This window comes from Anabrus simplex, chromosome 3 (genome assembly GCF_040414725.1).
Source record: "Anabrus simplex isolate iqAnaSimp1 chromosome 3, ASM4041472v1, whole genome shotgun sequence".
In the NCBI taxonomy this organism is placed as follows: Eukaryota; Metazoa; Arthropoda; class Insecta; order Orthoptera; family Tettigoniidae; genus Anabrus; species Anabrus simplex.
Genome location: NC_090267.1, coordinates 148,126,446 through 148,146,362, shown reverse-complemented (window position 1 = coordinate 148,146,362; position 19,917 = coordinate 148,126,446). Strand labels below are relative to the sequence as shown.

At 40.3% G+C, this 19,917-nt stretch overlaps 1 protein-coding gene across 7 annotated transcripts in view; it reads left to right on the top strand.

The window, feature by feature from the left end:
- LOC136866097 (ras-related protein Rab-30) overlaps positions 1-19,917 on the top strand; it is a 159,326-nt gene that overhangs the window by 78,734 nt on the left and 60,675 nt on the right. For all 7 annotated transcript variants that reach the window (XR_010859489.2, XR_010859488.2, XM_067142767.2 and 4 more), the window contains exon 5: positions 4,289-4,440. Coding sequence is in view for 5 of the 7 variants with exons in the window: in XM_067142767.2 (XP_066998868.1) it covers positions 4,289-4,440 (152 nt within the window). In the remaining 2 variants the exon portion in view is untranslated. The remainder of the gene's footprint in view (positions 1-4,288; positions 4,441-19,917) is intronic.

Here is a 19,917-nt window from a genome sequence, read left to right as displayed (position 1 = left end):
CGGCAGAGGTAGTCGGATTTTTGAAGGGCGGAAAAAAGTCCATTCGACACTCCATGTCGTACGATGTCGGCATGTAAAAGATCTCTGGTGACACGTTTGGTGTTTACCCGACAAAATTAATTAAATCTCAGCCATAGACGCCCAAGAGAGTTTCGGTTTACTCGGTCTGCCATCTAGTGGGGGCCTAGAGTAAAACGGAACATCGAAATTGACGAGCAGACAGCCAGATGGCGTCAAATTGAAATGTCTGCACACGGTAGCTGAGGCCATACGATAATTATAATTATAATTATTATCGGTTAACTTTATTAGACAGCTCAGAAATAGGTTCAGCCAGGGAGTTACTCATGCCAGAATGTTCATCAGTGAGTTTGAGACAATAGATCCCCCGCTCTATTGTAAAAGTGAAATAGCCTAGCTTGAACCCGTTTAAATTGGTTACCAAGGGTTCACCTCCTTCAAAAAATCTCAGAACAGAAGCAAGTTCAGTAATGTTAGTGGTGACCGTGGATAAAGTGTCACTAACTTCCTTCTCCCCATATACAGGAATATTAATAGGCAACTCCAAAGAATCTTTGAGTCTAGATGCATCTGTTGCAACCGTGCCACCAGACTGGACCTTTTTAATAGATAGTTTGTAAATAAGATCTTCCTTGCGCAAATACCAAGGAGCAAGAACCTCTCTAGCACCAGACATACTGAACAAAAAATTTCACAAAATTTAGAAAAATCAAAAAACAGAAAAATTTCTAGTGTTCAATTTTAAATTTTTAGAAAAGGCGTCAAAAGAGTTTTGTCCAGGCCCATTCAACCACGCTATACTGCCACTTGTTATGGAAATTTCATGGAACAGAGAAGTGTAAGAAGGTGCCGGGGTGAATGAGCGGACAAGGAAATGGCCATAGCATAAGTTAAAGCACTAAATTTTTTAAATTTTATTTCTTTCCTTCCTTTTTATTTTATTTTAAAATGTAATAGATAGAAGATTTGGAACAAACAACAGTTAAATAGACTAACAAATGAGCTCATCAGCTCTGATAACAACAGCGGACTTTCAGTCCAAAATCAGGTACGATAACTTAAGTGTTGTCAACAAGATAATATATACTAGGTAAGGTATGAGCATTATCGCTCTGAACAGGTACGCTGTTATAAGAGCATGTTTGCTCCACTAATTTACGTCCTAGGAGACTGATTTTAAAAGTCACTACAGTCCAGCCTCTTAGAGGCACATGCTTCTTACAAAGTTAAGCCTGATAAACTTCAAATACTGTGTTTACAGTCACTTCTGCTCAACGGTCTTTACACACTTGTCTGTCAATAATTACAATTAAAACAGGGCCAATGAGTGCCCATACTAAATGGCCTTCATGTAAAAATAAAAGGGTTAACAGGTGGTGGTGGTGATTATTGTTTTAAGAGGAAGTACAACTGGGTTAACACGATCAGCCATGAACAGGGGCTAGGAGGCGAAACACTGCACTCCCTTTAGGAAAACTCTTAAAACCCTAAATGGGCTTATGGCCCAAAGTTGCAGAGGCTAAGCCTATACTACAGAGGGGGTGACTAAACGAGAAATAAGAAATGCCGAAAGAGTGTTAAAATTTAGAAGTTTAGAAAATTGTAGTCACCCCATACCAAATTGAATGGGAATGAATAGAGGGTAATCACATTTGTTCCTTTAGTCTACTTGTTTCCCAGTGGGGATTTGAACAGAGACCTCAGACTTGCCAAAAATTTACATTTAAACTGACTTTAGAACTTTACTTTAAGGAAAATAGTTTGAAACCTTCCCCTTAAGTTCTCTGCCTGGAGCTTTCACACGTTAAGAAATTTCTGAGTAGCTGAGCCTTCCAAAGGACAGCAGGCATCCCCTGTCTCCAAATAACACGCCGCACTCACTAGACTGGAGCGATGAAGATAGCGTTTCGGTTCTAAAGCGCGCAGCTTTTGTAGCGTTTCCGAGGGGAAGTTTCTGGAACTCTTTTCAGATAGGCAGGATACCCCAGTTTTAATTGGCTAGAAAAATATACACACAATACTGATTGGTTAATAACTAAGGAAGAGGGAAGCGATAGGAGTGTTGACAACTTTGACACGTGAACAGAACAATCTTCACAAACTTAAGGTTTGCCACCTTCAAAAAATTGAAATTCCCTTAAGAATTACTCATCCTTAATCCTGCCAGAGTGTGCACTAAGGCTGATGGTAAAGACATCTAATGATTGAATGTCCAAGTATCTTGTATTACACTAGTGTCAGTTTCATGACACAGATGGCCTAATAGAAGGCGCGTAGTTTAACAGAACAGAGAAGGTGTACCCCCGGTACAGACCAAAATCTCCTAAGGTTTTACCACAGTCTGAACAGTTATGCAGTCTTGCATCTTGGAACACAAAGTTTTTTATTTAAATAAATATGTACAATTTTTAGTTGTTGTTATCTTTATGTCCTACTGACTACTTTTACGGATTTCAGAGACACTGAGGTGCCGGAATTTTGTCCCACAGGAGTTCTTTTACGTGCCATTAAATCTACCAACACGAGGCTGACGTATTTGAACACCTTCACATACCACGGGACTGAGCCAGGATCGAACCTACCAAGTTGGGGTCAGAAAGGCAGCGCCTCAACTGTCTGAGCCACTCAGCCCAGCATTAATACTTTCATCATCATCATCATCATCATCATCATCATCATCATCATCATCATCATCTATTTCATCGCCAGTTTCACCTCTGCTTTGGCAATCTTTATTTCAACTATTTTTCCTGTTAGTTGAATATCTTCCTTTCTTGTATTACTTTGTATTCTTACATTATGAAATCATGAATTATATTATATTCCTGCCAACTTCCCTTTATTTCAGTTTGTACTGTCACTATTACTCCATTTTTATCTTTTACAAATCTTGTTATAACTGTATATCTTCCAGTTTTTTAAAATATTCCATATAATAATTTCTTTCCACAGTTTAGATCATCTCTTATTTCCAGTTTTATGAGCTTTCGATATTTTAGACGTTCAGTTTTGTTCTGGCTCTGGATTATTAAAGCATCCAATGTAGGTAGTCTTTCACAATTCCCTCTTGTCTTATTCCTCAAACGATCATTCCTTTACAATTTTTCTCATTTTTTATAATCATCTTCACAATTTTCCTTATCAATTTCCGATGACCACATGGTTTTACACCTTAAGACAACCATAACAAAATTCATAGTCATTTAACATGATTAAACAATACTTCCATGTTAACAATGCTCGGCTTTCATATAAACTAAGCGACAAAAGAGTAAATTCATCAATTTGATTATCATTGTATGGTAAAACTTATAAGACATAAATGGTTAGAACATTTATTATCTATAACTTTTGTTATGTAATACTTTTCGATAGGAAAAATAACAGGTTTTTTATAAATTAAATTTTAGGCATCTTCCCCTAAACTACCATTTCATCCAGCCTGAATAGAAATGATTTATAATCAAGGCTGTAGTACTTTATTCCCAACTTGCTTGTTGTTTTAAGGGGCCTAACATCGAAGGTCATCGGCCCTATTCCCAATTTTCATTCAATTCTGTTCACCCATTTTGTCATGGTTTGGCATTGATATGGACTTAGCAATAAAAATCGAAATTCATTAATATATCTGTTATCACAGCCAGTACAGTAAAAATGTATAAGACATAAATGATTGGAAATTTAATTCCATATAACTTTAGTTATGTAGTATTTATTGATATAATCACTAATAACATAAATATTTGAGAATTATATTATAGGCCTTCCCCATAACTACCATTTCACTCAGCGTGAATAAAATTATTTATAGCCTAGATGGTAGTTCCTCATTCCCAAACTTTATATACCGATTTTCATTAAATTCTCTTCAGCCATTTTCTCGTAATGGCCACACATACAAACAGACAGACAGACAGAGATGACGGAATATTAAAAGTGCATATCCTTGTGACTGTCGACACAACTGATAAAGAAATACCATTCTTTTTAAATTCTGAGCAATGTACAGACAAAACTCTTCTATATATCTGATGTTCTACTCCATACTGTTTCTTATTTACCAGCAAAAATGTACTCTTAAAATTCTTTCTTTCTTTCTTTCTTTCTTTCTTTCTCAATATTCCCAACCTCCCAATCCAAGTTCCATCACAAACCCCTTCTGCAGTTCAATTATTATCTCCTAAACTATTTCTCAAGAAAAAATTATTTATTAAATTACGAATAGTTGTTAAATTTTAAATGTTATTTTTTCCCCCTTGCTTTTTAGGTAACAAAATTGATCGAGAAGATCGAGAGATTCCTACTCATGTTGGAGAAGAATTTGCACAGCGACATAGCATGTATTACTTGGAAACCTCTGCCAAAGAAGCAGAAAATGTTGAAAAACTCTTCATGGAAATTGCTGTGGAGTTGATGGAAGTAAGTCTTACATGGAACTTATATAAAAATACTGGGTCGAGCCAGATTATTATGACAACCACATACATTTTACTTCAACAGAGTGTAACTCGTATGATACATTGCATATTTTGACCAGTGTTGTAATGTTGTTTGGAGTGGTAGTTTTGTGAAGTGTGCGATTGGTCATTTGCACATATCGCTCATTGCTGTCGTGGGTAAAAGGGTCAGTTTATCCAGGTTGCAAAAAGGGTTGATTATCAGCTTTTTGGGTGTACTTCAACCACTTTGGTTATGAGTTCATCCTTGCATATTACCAATTTTCTTCTCTGAGGTGGATGAGATCTTCCAGCTATAGAGCATCCAGAGTTAAGAAAAGACTACAGGCCTTATGGGCCTGCTGCCTTCCACTGTTGCCATACTCGCTCACTCACCGACGCTCGGACACTGCTTGTGAAATACAGTGATGACATAAAATTATACATCGCTTGGTACAGCTGTTGTAAATGCCAGATTATCTCCAGTCATTAATGAATTAATGAAATTACAGTCATGACATTTCGTTTTGCCATAACGTTTCTAAGGATAATAGCCACTGACTGTATCATTCGAAATAGAGTAAGAGTTTGAACATGCAGGGATGCAAACTAAATAATAATAATAATAATAATAATAATAATAATAATAATAATAATAATAATAATAATAATAATAATAACATGCATGCCCAGAAACCGAAATGATTGTCTTGTTTCTTATATCTGAGAAAGTTTCATTATAGTTGTTGCTTTAAGGGAGCGCAGTGCTGAGTCTATTAGCCCCCAGAAACATTTCATTATTAAGGCAAATACTGTGTGGTTTCAACACAGGAAGCTGACGGCGAGATATCTCTATCTTGGTGATGTATCCTTCAGCTCATTTCAGATAAATTTACTCGTAAGTGACAACAGATGCAAGGGCTTCATGTTTATCACAAAATGCGATAACTTAAATATTCTTCCGCAACATAAAATACAGAACGCTGAATGACCTATTCGTATGATTTCTTAAAATCAGGTATTTCGGGGTTGCTGTTTACGGAAGTGAGGATTGTGTTCAGAGTTGGCGGTTCATCTCTAAAATAGAATTCATGAACAGTGCGCCGTATTCCACTTCTGACAAAATCATCGTATTTAATGAGTCTGGAATTACTGCGTTCCTTTCCCGCTTCTTGCTGGGACTCTGGAATGGCCCTTCGCTGGCTTCCTTCCTTATTTTGAAGACAGAAGACCTCGAAATTCCTAAAACCTTTGTGGCTTTATCTACTACCCAGTTTACACTTCGTCCTGGATGCTTTGTTTTCAAATATGAAAATGAATTAAGCACCATTTGCCATTCCTTTCTCCTGACAACTTCACTACTTCTCCTTTTCACATGTTCAGCTATAATTTAAATGTATTACTCACTGATTGATTATATAAAATACTAAACAGAAAAAGATAATACACGATACACACAACAAAAAGCAATGCAATACATGAAAAATGAAATACAATATACTGTATTTATAACAAAACATTATGCGCCCCAGGAAGACGATCACTTCACTCTGCTGAATATCTCCCTTACATAACCAATCACTGTAATGAGTGACACACACAAAAAGGGAAACATGCCGCACTGACCTCACCAATGATGATTCGCAGTGGTTAACCTGAGTTATTACACGTGTTGACTACTGTACACACTTCCGCACTACACGCTGAAATGTGGCGCGCAATGCGACAAGCATGGCCGGCTGTTCCGTGTACTGAACCGCATATACGATATTTAAAAGGATAAACTCAAAGATATCAAAATGTTTTTGCGTCTTCCTTGGTATTGTATGGCACAACCAATGCTTGTTTCATAAGAAAAATTATACATTTTGATAGGAATTCATTATAATTTTTATATACATGTAGAACTAAAATGGGTAACACCAATAGAAGTAAAAGCCCATAAGGCATGTAGTCTTTTCTTAACGCTGGATGCTCTATAGACAATGAGTTATGTTACACAGCTGGAAATCTCTGACAGTGGTTAGAAAAAACACAACCAAAATTTTGAAGTAATTCTCTGGCTCTCTAATTGCACAGATTTTAACCCAATTGAGCATTTGTGGGACAGCCTCGATCATCATGTTCCTCTATAGGTCCTCTACCATTCATCCTTCAGCAGCTGTAGAATGCACTGCAGGAATCATGGTTCCAGATATCTTCGATGATAATGGTGTGTGGCCTCTGGAGAGGCCTGCTGCAGGTCTTTCGAGTTAATGCCATGTAGGCTACCTGTGTGTCTGTGGAGATGAGGCCCTATCTGAGATGAAGTCTATTGTTGAAGAGCACAAATACCCAGCCCCCGAGCCATAGGAATTAGCTAACGAAAGTTCAAATCCCCATCCCAGCTAGGAATCAAATCCCGGGATCCCTTGGACCAAAGGCTAGCACGCTAACCATTTAGTCATGGAGCCGGACATATCTGAGATAATTTACCAGCACCTTTTGGAATTGCTCCCAGTCCATCTTGCTGGTGTTCATGCTGTGCATAGTGGTTACTCTGGATATTAGCTAGTTGTCATACTGATGTGACTCAACTGTGTATTACATCCGTAACTTAATGTACGTAATGTATGACAAAGGGTATTGTAAGAATGATGTGATGCGGTTATATTATTTATGCTAAAGGATCTATTACAGTTTTTATTATTATTGCCAAATACCATATTATTAGTTAATGGTTTGAAAGTAAGTGAACCGGGCAAGTTGGCCGTGCGATTAGGAGTGCGCAGCTGTGAGCTTGCATCCGGGAGATAGTGGGTTCAAACCCCACTATCGGCAACCCTGAAGATGGTTTTCCGTGGTTTCCCATTTTTACACCAGGCAAATGCTGGGACTGTACCTTAATTAAGGCCACGGCCGCTTCCTTCCCATTCCTAGGCCTTTCCTGTTCCATTGTCACCATAAGACCTATCTGTGTCGGTGTGACGTAAAGCAAAATAACAAAAAACCAAAAAAAAAAGAACGAAGTTACTTGTTCATAAATAATTTTTTTTTTTTTTTTTTTTTTTTTTACAGCTATATAATATTGTCCTAGGATATTTACGCTGGTGAACAAAAAATGTGGATCACTTTGTAAAAACAAGATTGTAATTGTTAAACACTAATTATTAGAGGGAATATTTCCATTAATTACATTAATTTTTACATTAAGGCAGTTTCTAATGTGTATCCTTAGTTCTGGAGAAGAATATGATGTTTGGAGATCATAAATAAACTTAATGAGTCATTTTTCACCCCTAAGTGCTAGGCACTCAATTTTATTGCATCGACTAGCAATAACATCTTTGAAGTTTTACAATACTGGGCTAAAGCTGTTGGTGGCTTATCAGTGTGTGATACAATGTCTATACCAATATAGTTGATCCGTTATTGGACATTGTAAATTTTCCAGCTAACTCATTCCTTGTTGCCAGCGTTTCTCCCAGTGTGCTAAGTTGTTCACACCTACCAAGACACATTGCTAGTGCATGCCTTGGACGCCACTGTGTAGGCTACTTGGAGCCACTGGCAGTTCCATTGCACTATGAGAGACTTCATCTCATTTTCAAAAATTGATTCCTGCCTAGCCATATCTGTCACAAATGAATTTCCTTCAGTTTCTCTTTCATATTAATTTTGACATGTTAAGATGCCTTTTAATCCAGATGATGTTGAAAGAGCAGCGGCATTGGTGGATGATGGACACAGCATTCATTATGCGACTAACGCCATAGGTACATCATATGGAAGCGTCCAGTGTGTTCTACGACTATTTCATGAACTCTGCATCTACCACAGACGGCCTGATCAGAGGTCCACATCTGCTAGGGACACTAGGTTTCTGGTCATCCAAGTCTTGAGCAAACGCGAAACTACCGCCTTCCAAGCCAGAAATCGACTCGAGATGTCACTGTGACTGAGAGGACTGTCAGACGAAGACTCCATGAAGTCAATTTGACCTCAAGAAGACCTGCAACTGGTCCACCACTTGCTCACCAGCACAGACCAACTCGGTTAGAGTTTGCACATGTTTGTTGGGTATTCAGCCCAAAGGTTGGTTTGATCCTCTACAGCTCCACCAACAGCTGTCATAGCCTAGGTGTCACTGAAGAGGCATACTAGGGAAATGAGTTTGTACGTCACCATCGGAATTGGACTCTGTAGCAATGGTACTGTTCACAGCTTAGTCACGATTATGCTTTGTCACCTAATGGTAGAGAGAATGTGTAGAGAAGGCGTAGGAAGCGATATTCACCTTCCAACATCTCTGAAAGGTCACCATTTGGGGGTCATTCCATTAAAGTGATCCCCTTCTTTTTTGTCTGCCAGTGTATTTAGCTTATGGCAATTAGGCTGGGAATGTGCAAGGACATGTTCAGCTTGCGTGGTACAGGTCTTTCTGTTTGATGGTAGCAGCTTTGAGGCCCAGGCGAAAAATCATTTCAATGAGGGAGGTGCTCTTATTGCACACCTCGTTCATCGTAGAAGTGTTAACAGAACATGTAATCCCCTACGCTACCTTAGTTGGTGAAAATTTCATTCTCATGCATGATAATGCACACCCCCATGTTGCTCGCTGCCTGATGGAATATCTACGCGACGTCAGGATACCAACCCTCGACTGGCCAGCTCGCAGTCCGGACCACATTCCCATAGAACACCTATAGGATATTCTTTGTTGAAAGTTCCAGTGTCGCAACGTTGACACCCTCATGAAATGCCGGCAATACTACTGGAAGAGTGGGCACTCTTCGCCAGGTAGTAACACCCAATAATAAGGCAAGATAAGTGTAGAGTGTCATCAATAAACTTTCAGTGGTATGTTGGCATTAATGCTTTCACGGCCCGTACTTATAGACATGATATTGTATCGGCTTTTGGGCTTGTGCCGTGTCAAGAAAATAAGGTAAAATTCTTAACGTTTCGCAGAAAACTGTGCTCTGCATCCTCAGAAGAATTCTCGACTGTCCACAAGAAAGGCTTCTTAAACAATGGCACTTTTGAATTTGGAACTTTATAATAGAATTAGAAGTGGAAATGGTACGTTCATTCACCACCAGATGGCCCCCAGGACGTGGCACAACGCGAGCGTTCGAAGCGGAAGCTGACCGAACTATCACAATCAGACTAAGCGGTTCACATAACGTGTTTGCATAACATACGACAGGTGTAAGACATAGACATAAGCCTGGAATGAAACATCTGGCGATGAAGAACGTACGAATTTGGAAAAAACACCGAGACGAAATAACAATAGTGAAGGGACAGGGAAGGGAACTACCTACGTAAATTCTTAATGGCTGGCAACCAGGTATTACTTCATTGATAGCCGGTGTCCCTTTTGAAATTGTTAGGATTTGTACATATTTCCACAGCTTCCCGTATAATCCTAGACCTGTAGTGTCTAGTGTGGGTAAGAGCTCGAGCATCTTGGAACATGACATCATGACCCGACGATAGAGCGTGCTCAACTATTGCCGACTTGTCAGGTTGGTTTAGATGAATATTACGTTCATGTTCTTTGATACGGGTACCAATGGACCGGCATGTTTGGCTGATGTATACTTTGCCGCACGTACAGGGAATTTCGTATACCTCAAGATGTAAAAGTGTAAAAATGTCCTTGGTTTTACTCAGACTGTGAGCAATTTTCATGGTGGTGCCAAACACAGTTTTTATATTGTGTTTGTGGAGGACCTTGGCAATTCGATGTGTGGTGTTGTGAATATAAGGCAAGTAGGCAGATCCCTTCCCTTCTTCCTTCTGCGAGATTTGCTTGGTCGTTTCTCTGGGATGCAGGGCTCTATGAATATGCAAATCGCTGTAACCATTACCCTTAAACGCGACTTTGAGCGTGTCCATCTCCATCTAGATATGTGATGGCTCACAAATTCGTCTCGCCCTCTTGGCGAGTGTCGTGAGGATGCCTTGTTTTTGTGCTGGATGGTGGTGAGAATCCGCATGAAGATAGCGATTTTGTGTGGGTAGGCTTACGATAGACGGTATGTCCTAAGGTGCCATCCGGTTTCTTTCTTACTAGAACATCCAAGAAAGGAAGGCATCCGTTCGACTCCATCTCCATAGTGAATTTTGATGGATGTTGCTGATTTAGGTGGTCTAGAAATAGATGAAGTTTCTCAGGACCTTCTGTCCAGATCACAAATACATCATCAACATACCTCAACCATATCATAGGCTTGACGGGCGCCAAAGCAATAGCCTCCTCCTCAAAATGCTCCATAAAGAAATTAGCCACTACGGGCGAAAGTGGACTTCTCATAGCCACTCCGTCCATCTGTTCGTAAAAATTCCCACCCCACAAGAAATAGCTGGATGTCATGCAGTAGTAAAATAGCTTAGTAATCTCCTCAGGGAACAGGTGTTCAATGAGAGACATGACCGAGTAATCAGCACTCCACATCGAAACTCGCCACCAAAAGTGCATTAGGTTGAAGGGTTATGGTTGACAGCTTGTTGACGAAATACAGAGTGTCCCTGACGTTTGATTCAGTACGTCCTATGTGTGGCTGAAGCAATTTGCTTCCTTTCTTGGATGTTCTAGTAAGAAAGAAACCGGACTTCACCTTAGGACATACCATCTATCGTAAGCCTACCCACACAAATCACTATCTTCATGCAGATTCTCACCACCATCCAGCACAAAAACAAGGCATCCTCACAACACTCGCCAAGAGGGTGAGACAAATTTGTGAGCCATCACATATCCAGATGAAGATGGACACGCTCAAAGTCGCGTTTAAGGGTATTGATTACAGCAATTTGCAAATTCATAGAGCCCTGCATCCCAGAGAAACGACCAAGCAAATCTCACAGAAGGAAGAAGTGAAGGGAACTGCCTACTTGCCTTACATTCACAACACTACAGATCGAATTGCCAAGGTCCTCCGCAAACACAATATAAAAACCGTGTTTGACTCCACCACGAAAATTGCTCACAATCTGAGTAAAACCAAGGACACTTTTACACTTTTACATCCTGAGGTATACGAAATTCCCTGTACGTGCGGCAAAGTATACATCAGCCAAACATGCCGGTCCATTGGTACCCGTATCAAAGAACATGAACGTAATATTCATCTAAACCAACCTGACAAGTCGGCAATAGCTGAGCACGCTCTATCGTCGGGTCATGATGTCATGTTCCAAGATGCTCGAGCTCTTAGCCACGCTAGACACTACAGGTCCAGGATTGTACAGGAAGCTGTGGAAATACGTAGAAATCCTAACAATTTCAAAAGGGACACCGGCTATCAATTAAGTAATACCTGGTTGCCAGCCATTAAGAATTTACGTAGGTAGTTCCCTTCCCTGCCCCTTCACTATTGTTATTTCGTCTCGGTGTTTTTTCCAAATTCGTACGTTCCTCATCGCCAGATGTTTCATTCCAGGCTTATGTCTGTCTTACACCTGTTGTATGTTTCGCAAACACGTTATGTGAACCGCTTAGTCTGATTGTGATAGTTCGGTCAGCTTCCGCTTCGAACGCTCGCGTTGTGCCACGTCCTGGAGGCCATCTGGTGGTGAATGAACGTACCATTTCCACTTCTACTTCTATTATAACGTTCCAAATTCAAAAGTGTCATTGTTTAAGAAGCCTTTCTTGTGGACAGTCGAGAATTCTTCTGAGGATGCAGAGCACAGTTTTCTGCGAAACGTTAAGAATTTTACCTTATTTTCTTGACACGGCACAAGCCCAAAAGCCTATACAATATCATGTCCTTCAGTGGTATGTTCATAAATTTGCTCAATTTAATGCAATGTTATTTTTAGGTAGTGACATTTTCATAAATTACAGCATCTAAAAACTTTTTTTTGGATAAACTTAAAATAAGGGGACTTAGATAATCAGTATGAAGTTTGCAAAGCACTGGTTAACTTCATTTTATAATAATATGCTGTAGAAATGAAGAAAAAGCAAGGCTTAAGGCAAATAAATACAGTTTTTGTGCTTAAAGTGATCCACTTTTTTTGGTCTGCCAGTGTATTTAGCATATGGCAATTAGGCTTGGAATGTGTAAGGACATGTTCAGCTTGCCTGGTACAGGTCTTCCTGTTTGATGCCTTGGTATTGGAGAAAGGAGACAAGGTGATTGACTAAGTGGTATGTCCAATCAATAAATGGATTACATTAACGATACGGGCATGAAGTGGATAGTCTGTACTAAGTGGTATGTAATACCAATATAGTTGGTTCGTTATTGGACATTATAAATTTTCCAGCGAACTCATTCCTGGTTTTTTGCCAATATTTCAGGTTCCCTATGGGAATCAACATCTTTATCATAAGTGGTATGTTCCGAGCTGTCAGTGGAAAGATGGCGTGGATTGACATCAGTAGATGAATAAGTTTGAGTGCTCTCTTTAAAAGTAGGAATAAATCACAATATGAAGATAACGTTGCAATTCAAGAGGACAAATTAGGGCAAATATTTGTTTATATAGGAAAGGGAGTTAGGGATTGGAATAGCTTACCAAGGGAGGTGTTCAATAAATTTCCAATTTCTTTGCAATCATGTAAGAAAAAGCTAGGAAAACAAGAGATAGGGAATCTGCTACCTGGGCGACTGCCATAAATGCAGATCAGTAGTGATTGAAATTTTGGCACTTAGCCTCCCCTGTCAAATAACATCAGAAGATCTGCTCAGAGCTTATCCCCATCCAATGAACAAATCGTCATCAACAGTGTTATATGCCCTCATCGCACAAGAATGCTGCGGAGAGGTCTGGAATAGAATGCAGGCTTTTGTCATGCATTTTATTATTATTTCTATTTTTCATCAATTCTCCGCTCTAGCAAGCAGGGTATATGGGTGTTCATGAGACTCTTCTAATTGTCGTATCCGTCCACAGCTGAGGTTCCGCTTTTTGCTGCCAATTTACACAACATTTTGCAAGGTCTTAGAAAATTTGCTTTTCCCAACCTCTCATAAGGTCACCCTCTGGGCCTCTTACCAACAACATTCCTTTCATAGTATGCTCTCGGAGTCCTATTTGGAGACATCCTTCTCGTGTGTCCATGCCATCATAATTTGCTTAATTCTAAGGTTTCCAGTAGACTCCTCTCCAATCCAATTTGCTGCCAGATATTCTTGTTCCTTATTTTGTCTCTCTTTGTCTTTTGGAGACAAGAACAAAGGACTTAATTGCAGTGGCCTGAAGATGACTTTTTGCTGTCCAATCGAAGTTGCTGCTTCCAGTCCATACGTTAGAGTTAGTACGTGGTATATTTTGTACAGTGAGATCTTGTAAGTTTGGGGAAATGTTTCGTTCCAAAGTTGTTGATGAACAGAATGGTAGAATGAAATGAAATGGCGTATGGCTTTTAGTGCCGAGAGTGTCCGAGGACATGTTCGGCTCGCCAGGTGCAGGTCTTGTGATTTGACTCCCGTAGGCGACCTGCGCGTCATAATGAGGATGAAATGATGATGAAGATGACACATACAACCAGCCCCCGTGCTAGCAAAATTAACCAATGACAGTTAAAATTCCCGACCCTGCCAGGAATCAAACCCAAGCCCCCTGTGACCAAAGGCCAGCACACTAACCATTTAGCCTTGGAGCCAGACAATGGTAGAATTATGATTCAGCTTGTATCCTATTACTAGGGGTAGGTAGTGTTTTTTTTGCAAGTGCAATAAAGTGTGAAATGCTCATGAAGACTAGTACTCCTGTATTTTCATTTTTCTCGACTTGTAAACCACTTTTTAATGTGTTCAGTAAAAGCCACAAAGTGGAAAATTTATACCAAAATGTGAAATCCACTTTTTTTTTTTACTGTAAAACTTTTCTTCTAGAAACTTCAACTGAAGAGTTTGTATACCCTTTGAATATTTATGAAGGCTTGACCACTGTTCTGCCGAAATTGAAGACAGAAACGCACTATTGTCACATTCTGTGAGCTCGCATAGTGTGTTGTAATCTATCCTGCTCCGAAAGATGCACTATGCCTTTTCCACTCTGTACAAAATACTGTGTGATCATACCGCATCTCATGTCACGGCTGTTCATCTTTGCAGCTCGATCAACTGTTACTTCCATTCCCTTTGCGTAGGTTAAGTCAACAAGTGCTAAGGTGGTGAGATCGACAATATATATAAAACAGCAGGCAGAAAATTATAAACAGGGAAGATTTTATAACAGTGATAGTGAAATTTTAATGTGTAAATTGTGTATTCAGTGCTTGGAATGCCAAAAGATGATGTTTTACTGTAGACAAGCACATCAAAAGCTGGGGACATGTCAGTGCAAAATAATGTTTTAACAATAAATCAGAAGAGAAACGATGTGGAGTAAAGGAGCATACCACCATACAAATGATGTAGGATGAAATGAAAAATCCAAAATCAGAAGTGAGTTTGTAGAGACGAACATCCCTCTTCACAAAATGGACCATCCAACTTTTCAGGAGTACTGTTCAAAGAAAGTACCTCATTTTAAGGTTGTATTCTGCGTATTTGATTTTATCCAATTCTTGAAAACTAGGAGAGAGCCTTGAATTTAATGAGGACTTTTCCGTGTTACTTCGCAGAAGATGTCTGGAATGTTTGAAAATTAAAAGTTATATTAAATTTAGAAGGAGCTAAATAACACAAAAACATATTAAGTGCTCAATATTAATTACTGTAGTATGGTACAGATATTGTGCTTAAGTCGTTTTAGCTAATTTACTTCACTTGTGCGTTCAGGTACATGCCAGGATCAGGAGATCTGCCAAAGGCAACTACAATGCGACATGAGTATGTACCTCTCTGTGGAGAAGCAATGTAAGCTCAGATTAAGAAGCGCCTACAAGGAAAGCCAATTGTTACAGTTGCAGACAAGGCTTCGGACAGGCAGGGAAGTTGTGTTTTTGCTTTTTTATTCCAAACAATGTGTGACAAAGTCAACCGGGATGTATGTCTAGGTAGTTGTAGCTTTCTTGACAAAGCAAATTGTACTACTTGTAGCAGGGAAATCATTGGCACTTAGAAAAAAATCTCTATCATCTCAAATGGAAATGTAGTTGGTTTGGTATCAGATTCAGCTTGATACATGCGGACATGCTTTACATTCTCACGCGTGCAGATCGAAGCGCAAGAGCTCCGTGCACAGTGCATCGGTGCCGCTCGGCTTGGCTTGGACCAACGCTTCGTCTCTGGGCTACTCGGCTTAACTCGGCTCAGATTTGGAGTGCTACGGAGCAAGTGCGGAAGAGAGAGGCAGGAGGAGCGAGCGAGACAGGCATGAAGAAAGAGAGAGTAAGCGCAGTTGCTCCAAATCGAGGAGTGGGGGGTCTGCACTCTGGTCAACCAAGCGAAGTCGTCTTTTGCACCGTGCACAGTGCATGCACCACGCGCATGCACCCTGAGAGGCCCTGCTTTAAAGCATTGAATACTATAATTGGACACCATCTTATGCATTTTCAATGTTTTGTATGCAAGGTAAACTTACTTAGAGATGCAATTATGAAAGAAATATCTCAACTAAACAATTTTGTACCCAAATTGTTTTCTTACATTCAAGAAAGTTGTCCAAATCTTCCAGCAGGAAGACACAACTTTCAATAGACAACTTCCTTGTTGGACTCTGCTTTTGGTTTCAGAACAACTTGACCTGCCTCCTTAAATTAGTGCACAGCTCTGTCTCTCGATATAGTTGTTTTATGTGATGACATAATGTCCAATAATGGAACAGCTATATTGGTATTATAGTTGTTGTACTCGAGCTATAATCTCATCTGGCACTTCTTTACATCTTGGACATCATTGTTTTTTAAATTTTCTTCTTCTTTCCGATGAGGCCTGCTAAGGACCACGTTCCAATTTCAATTCAGTTCTTCATATTGTGTTGTTTTCACTTCCGCTCCTTCCAATATTCTTTCTTCCTTTTACTATGCTGTTTCCTTCTGTCCTCAGACCACTTCACACCAGGCTTCTTGTTCTATCTTCCTTGGAATCCTTCCATACTGCCCTCTTTCTAAACATTTCTCTGTCCATAGTTTCTTCTTCTCTTATATTATTTCTTTCTAAGTCTTTCCTTACTTCTTGAATCCAGCTAGTTGTTGCCTTTTTGTCCCAAGGGTACTTGAAAATCCTTTTTGTTAATCTGGAATCATCCATTCTGTAAATATGTCCGAAAAATTGCAATCTCCTTTTTCTTATGGTTTCTGTTGTGTTTTCTATGTTCCTGTATACACTGACTGACAGAGCAAATGCAACACCAAGAAGGAGTGGTTCGAAAGGGATGAAAATTGGGGAAAAAACAGAGACGGCACGGACGAATAATTGATGTTTATTTCAAACCGATATGCAGGTTACACAATGCGCACGGCATCGACTCAATAGGATGTAGGACCACCGCGAGCGGCGATGCACGCAGAAACACATCGAGGTACGGAGTCAATAAGAGTGCGGATGGTGTCCTGAGGGATGGTTCTCCATTCTCTGTCAACCATTTGCCACAGGTGGTCGACCGTACGAGGCTGGGGCAGAGTTTGAAAACGGCGTCCAATGAGATCCCACACGTGTTCGATTGGTGAGAGATCCGGAGAGTACGCTGGCCACGGAAGCATCTGTACACCTCGTAGAGCCTGTTGGGAGATGCGAGCAATGTGTGGGCGGGCATTATCCTGCTGAAACAGAGCATTGGGCAGCCCCTGAAGGTACGGGAGTGCCACCGGCCGCAGCACATGCTGCACGTAGCGGTGGGCATTTAACGTGCCTTGAATACGCACTAGAGGTGACGTGGAATCATACGCAATAGCGCCCCAAACCATGATGCCGCGTTGTCTAGCGGTAGGGCGCTCCACAGTTACTGCCGGATTTGACCTTTCTCCACGCCGACGCCACACTCGTCTGCGGTGACTATCACTGACAGAACAGAAGCGTGACTCATCGGAGAACACGACGTTCCGCCATTCCCTCATCCAAGTCGCTCTGGCCCGGCACCATGCCAGGCGTGCACGTCTATGCTGTGGAGTCAATGGTAGTCGTCTGAGCGGGCGCCGGGAGAGCAGGCCTCCTTCAACCAATCGACGGGAAATAGTTCTGGTCCATATTGGAACAGCCAGGGTGTCTTGCACATGCTGAAGAATGGCGGTTGACGTGGCGTGCGGGGCTGCCACCGCTTGGCGGCGGATGCGCCGATCCTTGCGTGCTGACGTCACTCGGGCTGCGCCTGGACCCCTCGCACGTGCCACATGTCCCTGCGCCAACCATCTTCGCCACAGGCGCTGCACCGTGGACACATCCCTATGGGTATCGGCTGCGATTTGACGAAGCGACCAACCTGCCCTTCTCAGCCCGATCACCATACCCCTCGTAAAGTCGTCTGTCTGCTGGAAATGCCTCCGTTGACGGCGGCCTGGCATTCTTAGCTATACACGTGTCTTGTGGCACACGACAACACGTTCTACAATGACTGTCGGCTGAGAAATCACGGTACGAAGTGGGCCATTCGCCAACTCCGTGTCCCATTTATCGTTCGCTACGTGCGCAGCACAGCGGCGCATTTCACATCATGAGCATACCTCAGTGACGTCAGTCTACCCTGCAATTGGCATAAAGTTCTGACCACTCCTTCTTGGTGTTGCATTTGCTCTGTCAGTCAGTGTATCTCATCATTAGATCTTAATTTCCATACTTCTGTTGTTTTCACAGGACCTAAGATTTTTCTCATGATTCTCCTTTCTAGTACCTCAAGTTTATCTAATCTATAGTTTAGTACCAGGCATTCACTTGCATATAAGCATTCCAGTTTCACCACTGTAGTGTAGTGCCTTATTTTAAGATATTTTGATAGACACTTTGTGTTATAAAAATTCTTTGTGATACAATATGCTCTTTCCATCTTGTGTACCCTTTCTTCTACTGCAGATTTGTCTAAACCATTTTCTTGAATTACTTCTCCCAGATATTTGAATTTCGTTACTCTTTCTACTGGACCAATATCTGTTGCCAAAAATTTTGGACCATTCTTGATGTTTGTAATAATTTTTTTTTTTTTTTTTTTTTTTTTTTTACTGAGATTCTCAAACCTGTCTCGTTGGCTATTTCTTCCAAGAGATTGATTTTTGTTGTTGCACTTGTTAGGTTTTTTGACAATATAGCAAAATCGTCTGCAAATGCTAGGCAATTTATTTCAGTGCCTTTGTTTTTTCTCTCCAAAGTTACCGGCAAAATGTTATGTTTCTTTAAGTTTTACATTCCAAATTCTTACAATTTTCTCTAGAATACAGTTGAAGAGAAGGGGTGACAGACCATCACCTTGCCGTACCCCTGTATTTATCTTAATAGGTTTGGATATCTCACCCATAAATTTCACCTTTGAAATTGTGTCAGTAAGGGTTTCACATATTAGGTTTGCCAATTTAGTTCTCGCTCCAAATTCACAAATTGTTTTATCTATGGTTTCTCTATCAACCGAGTCAAAGGACTTTCTACAATCTACAAAAGTCACAACAATGTCTTTTGAATTCAATATCCTATGGCGAATTATGGATTTTAAGTTAAATATTTTTTCTGAACAAGATCTACCTTTTTGAAATCCAGCTGGATATTCTCCCAGTTGCTTGTCAAGTGATGTTTCTACTCTATTCAGCAATATTTTTGAGAATACCTTGTATGCGATTTGCAGAAGAGAGATGCCTTTGTAGTTATCAACCTTCTATTTGTCCCCTTTTTTATGCAATGGGTGTATTAGAGCCACTTTCCATTCTTCTGGAATCCTCTCTGTTCTCCAAATATCTTCAAAGATTAACTGCAGCTCTTCAATGATTTTTGACCGACACCATTTGAAAAGTTCAGCTGTTATAGAGTCTTCTCCACTAGCTTTATTATTTTTCAGATTGTTAATTCTTTAATTTTATTCAGCAGTGGGTGGTATATCTTCTTCCAGATTTTCAGTTGTTTGAGAGAATTCCAACTTACGGTCAGGTTCAGGGCAGTTTAAAAGTTGATCGAAGTGCTTCGCAAGTATTTCGCAATTCTCAGAATTGCTTAGGCCAAGTCGTCCATTTTCATCTTCGAAGCATAAGCTAGGTGCTTGATACCGTATTAACTGACTTTTAAAAGTCTGGTAGAAGTTTCGAGAGTTATTTTTAACAAAACTCTCTTGCAGGTCAATAAGTTGTGATTTTTCAAAAGTTCTTTTAACTTCCCATATTATTCTAGCAGTGTCTTTCCTTTGCTGTTTGAATTGGTCATAGTGCTCAGTCTTTCCAGAGGATTTAAACTTTTTCCATTGTTTTATTCTCTCTTGTAATGCATCTTCACATATTTGATTCCACCAAGGTTTCTTTTTAGGTTTGACTAGCCCAAATGTTTTCTGGGCTGCATTGGTTATTTCTTTAGATTTTTTTTTTTTTGCTTTACGTCGCACCGACACAGATAGGTCTTATGGTGACAATGGGACAGGGAAGGGCTAGGAGTGGGAAGGAAGC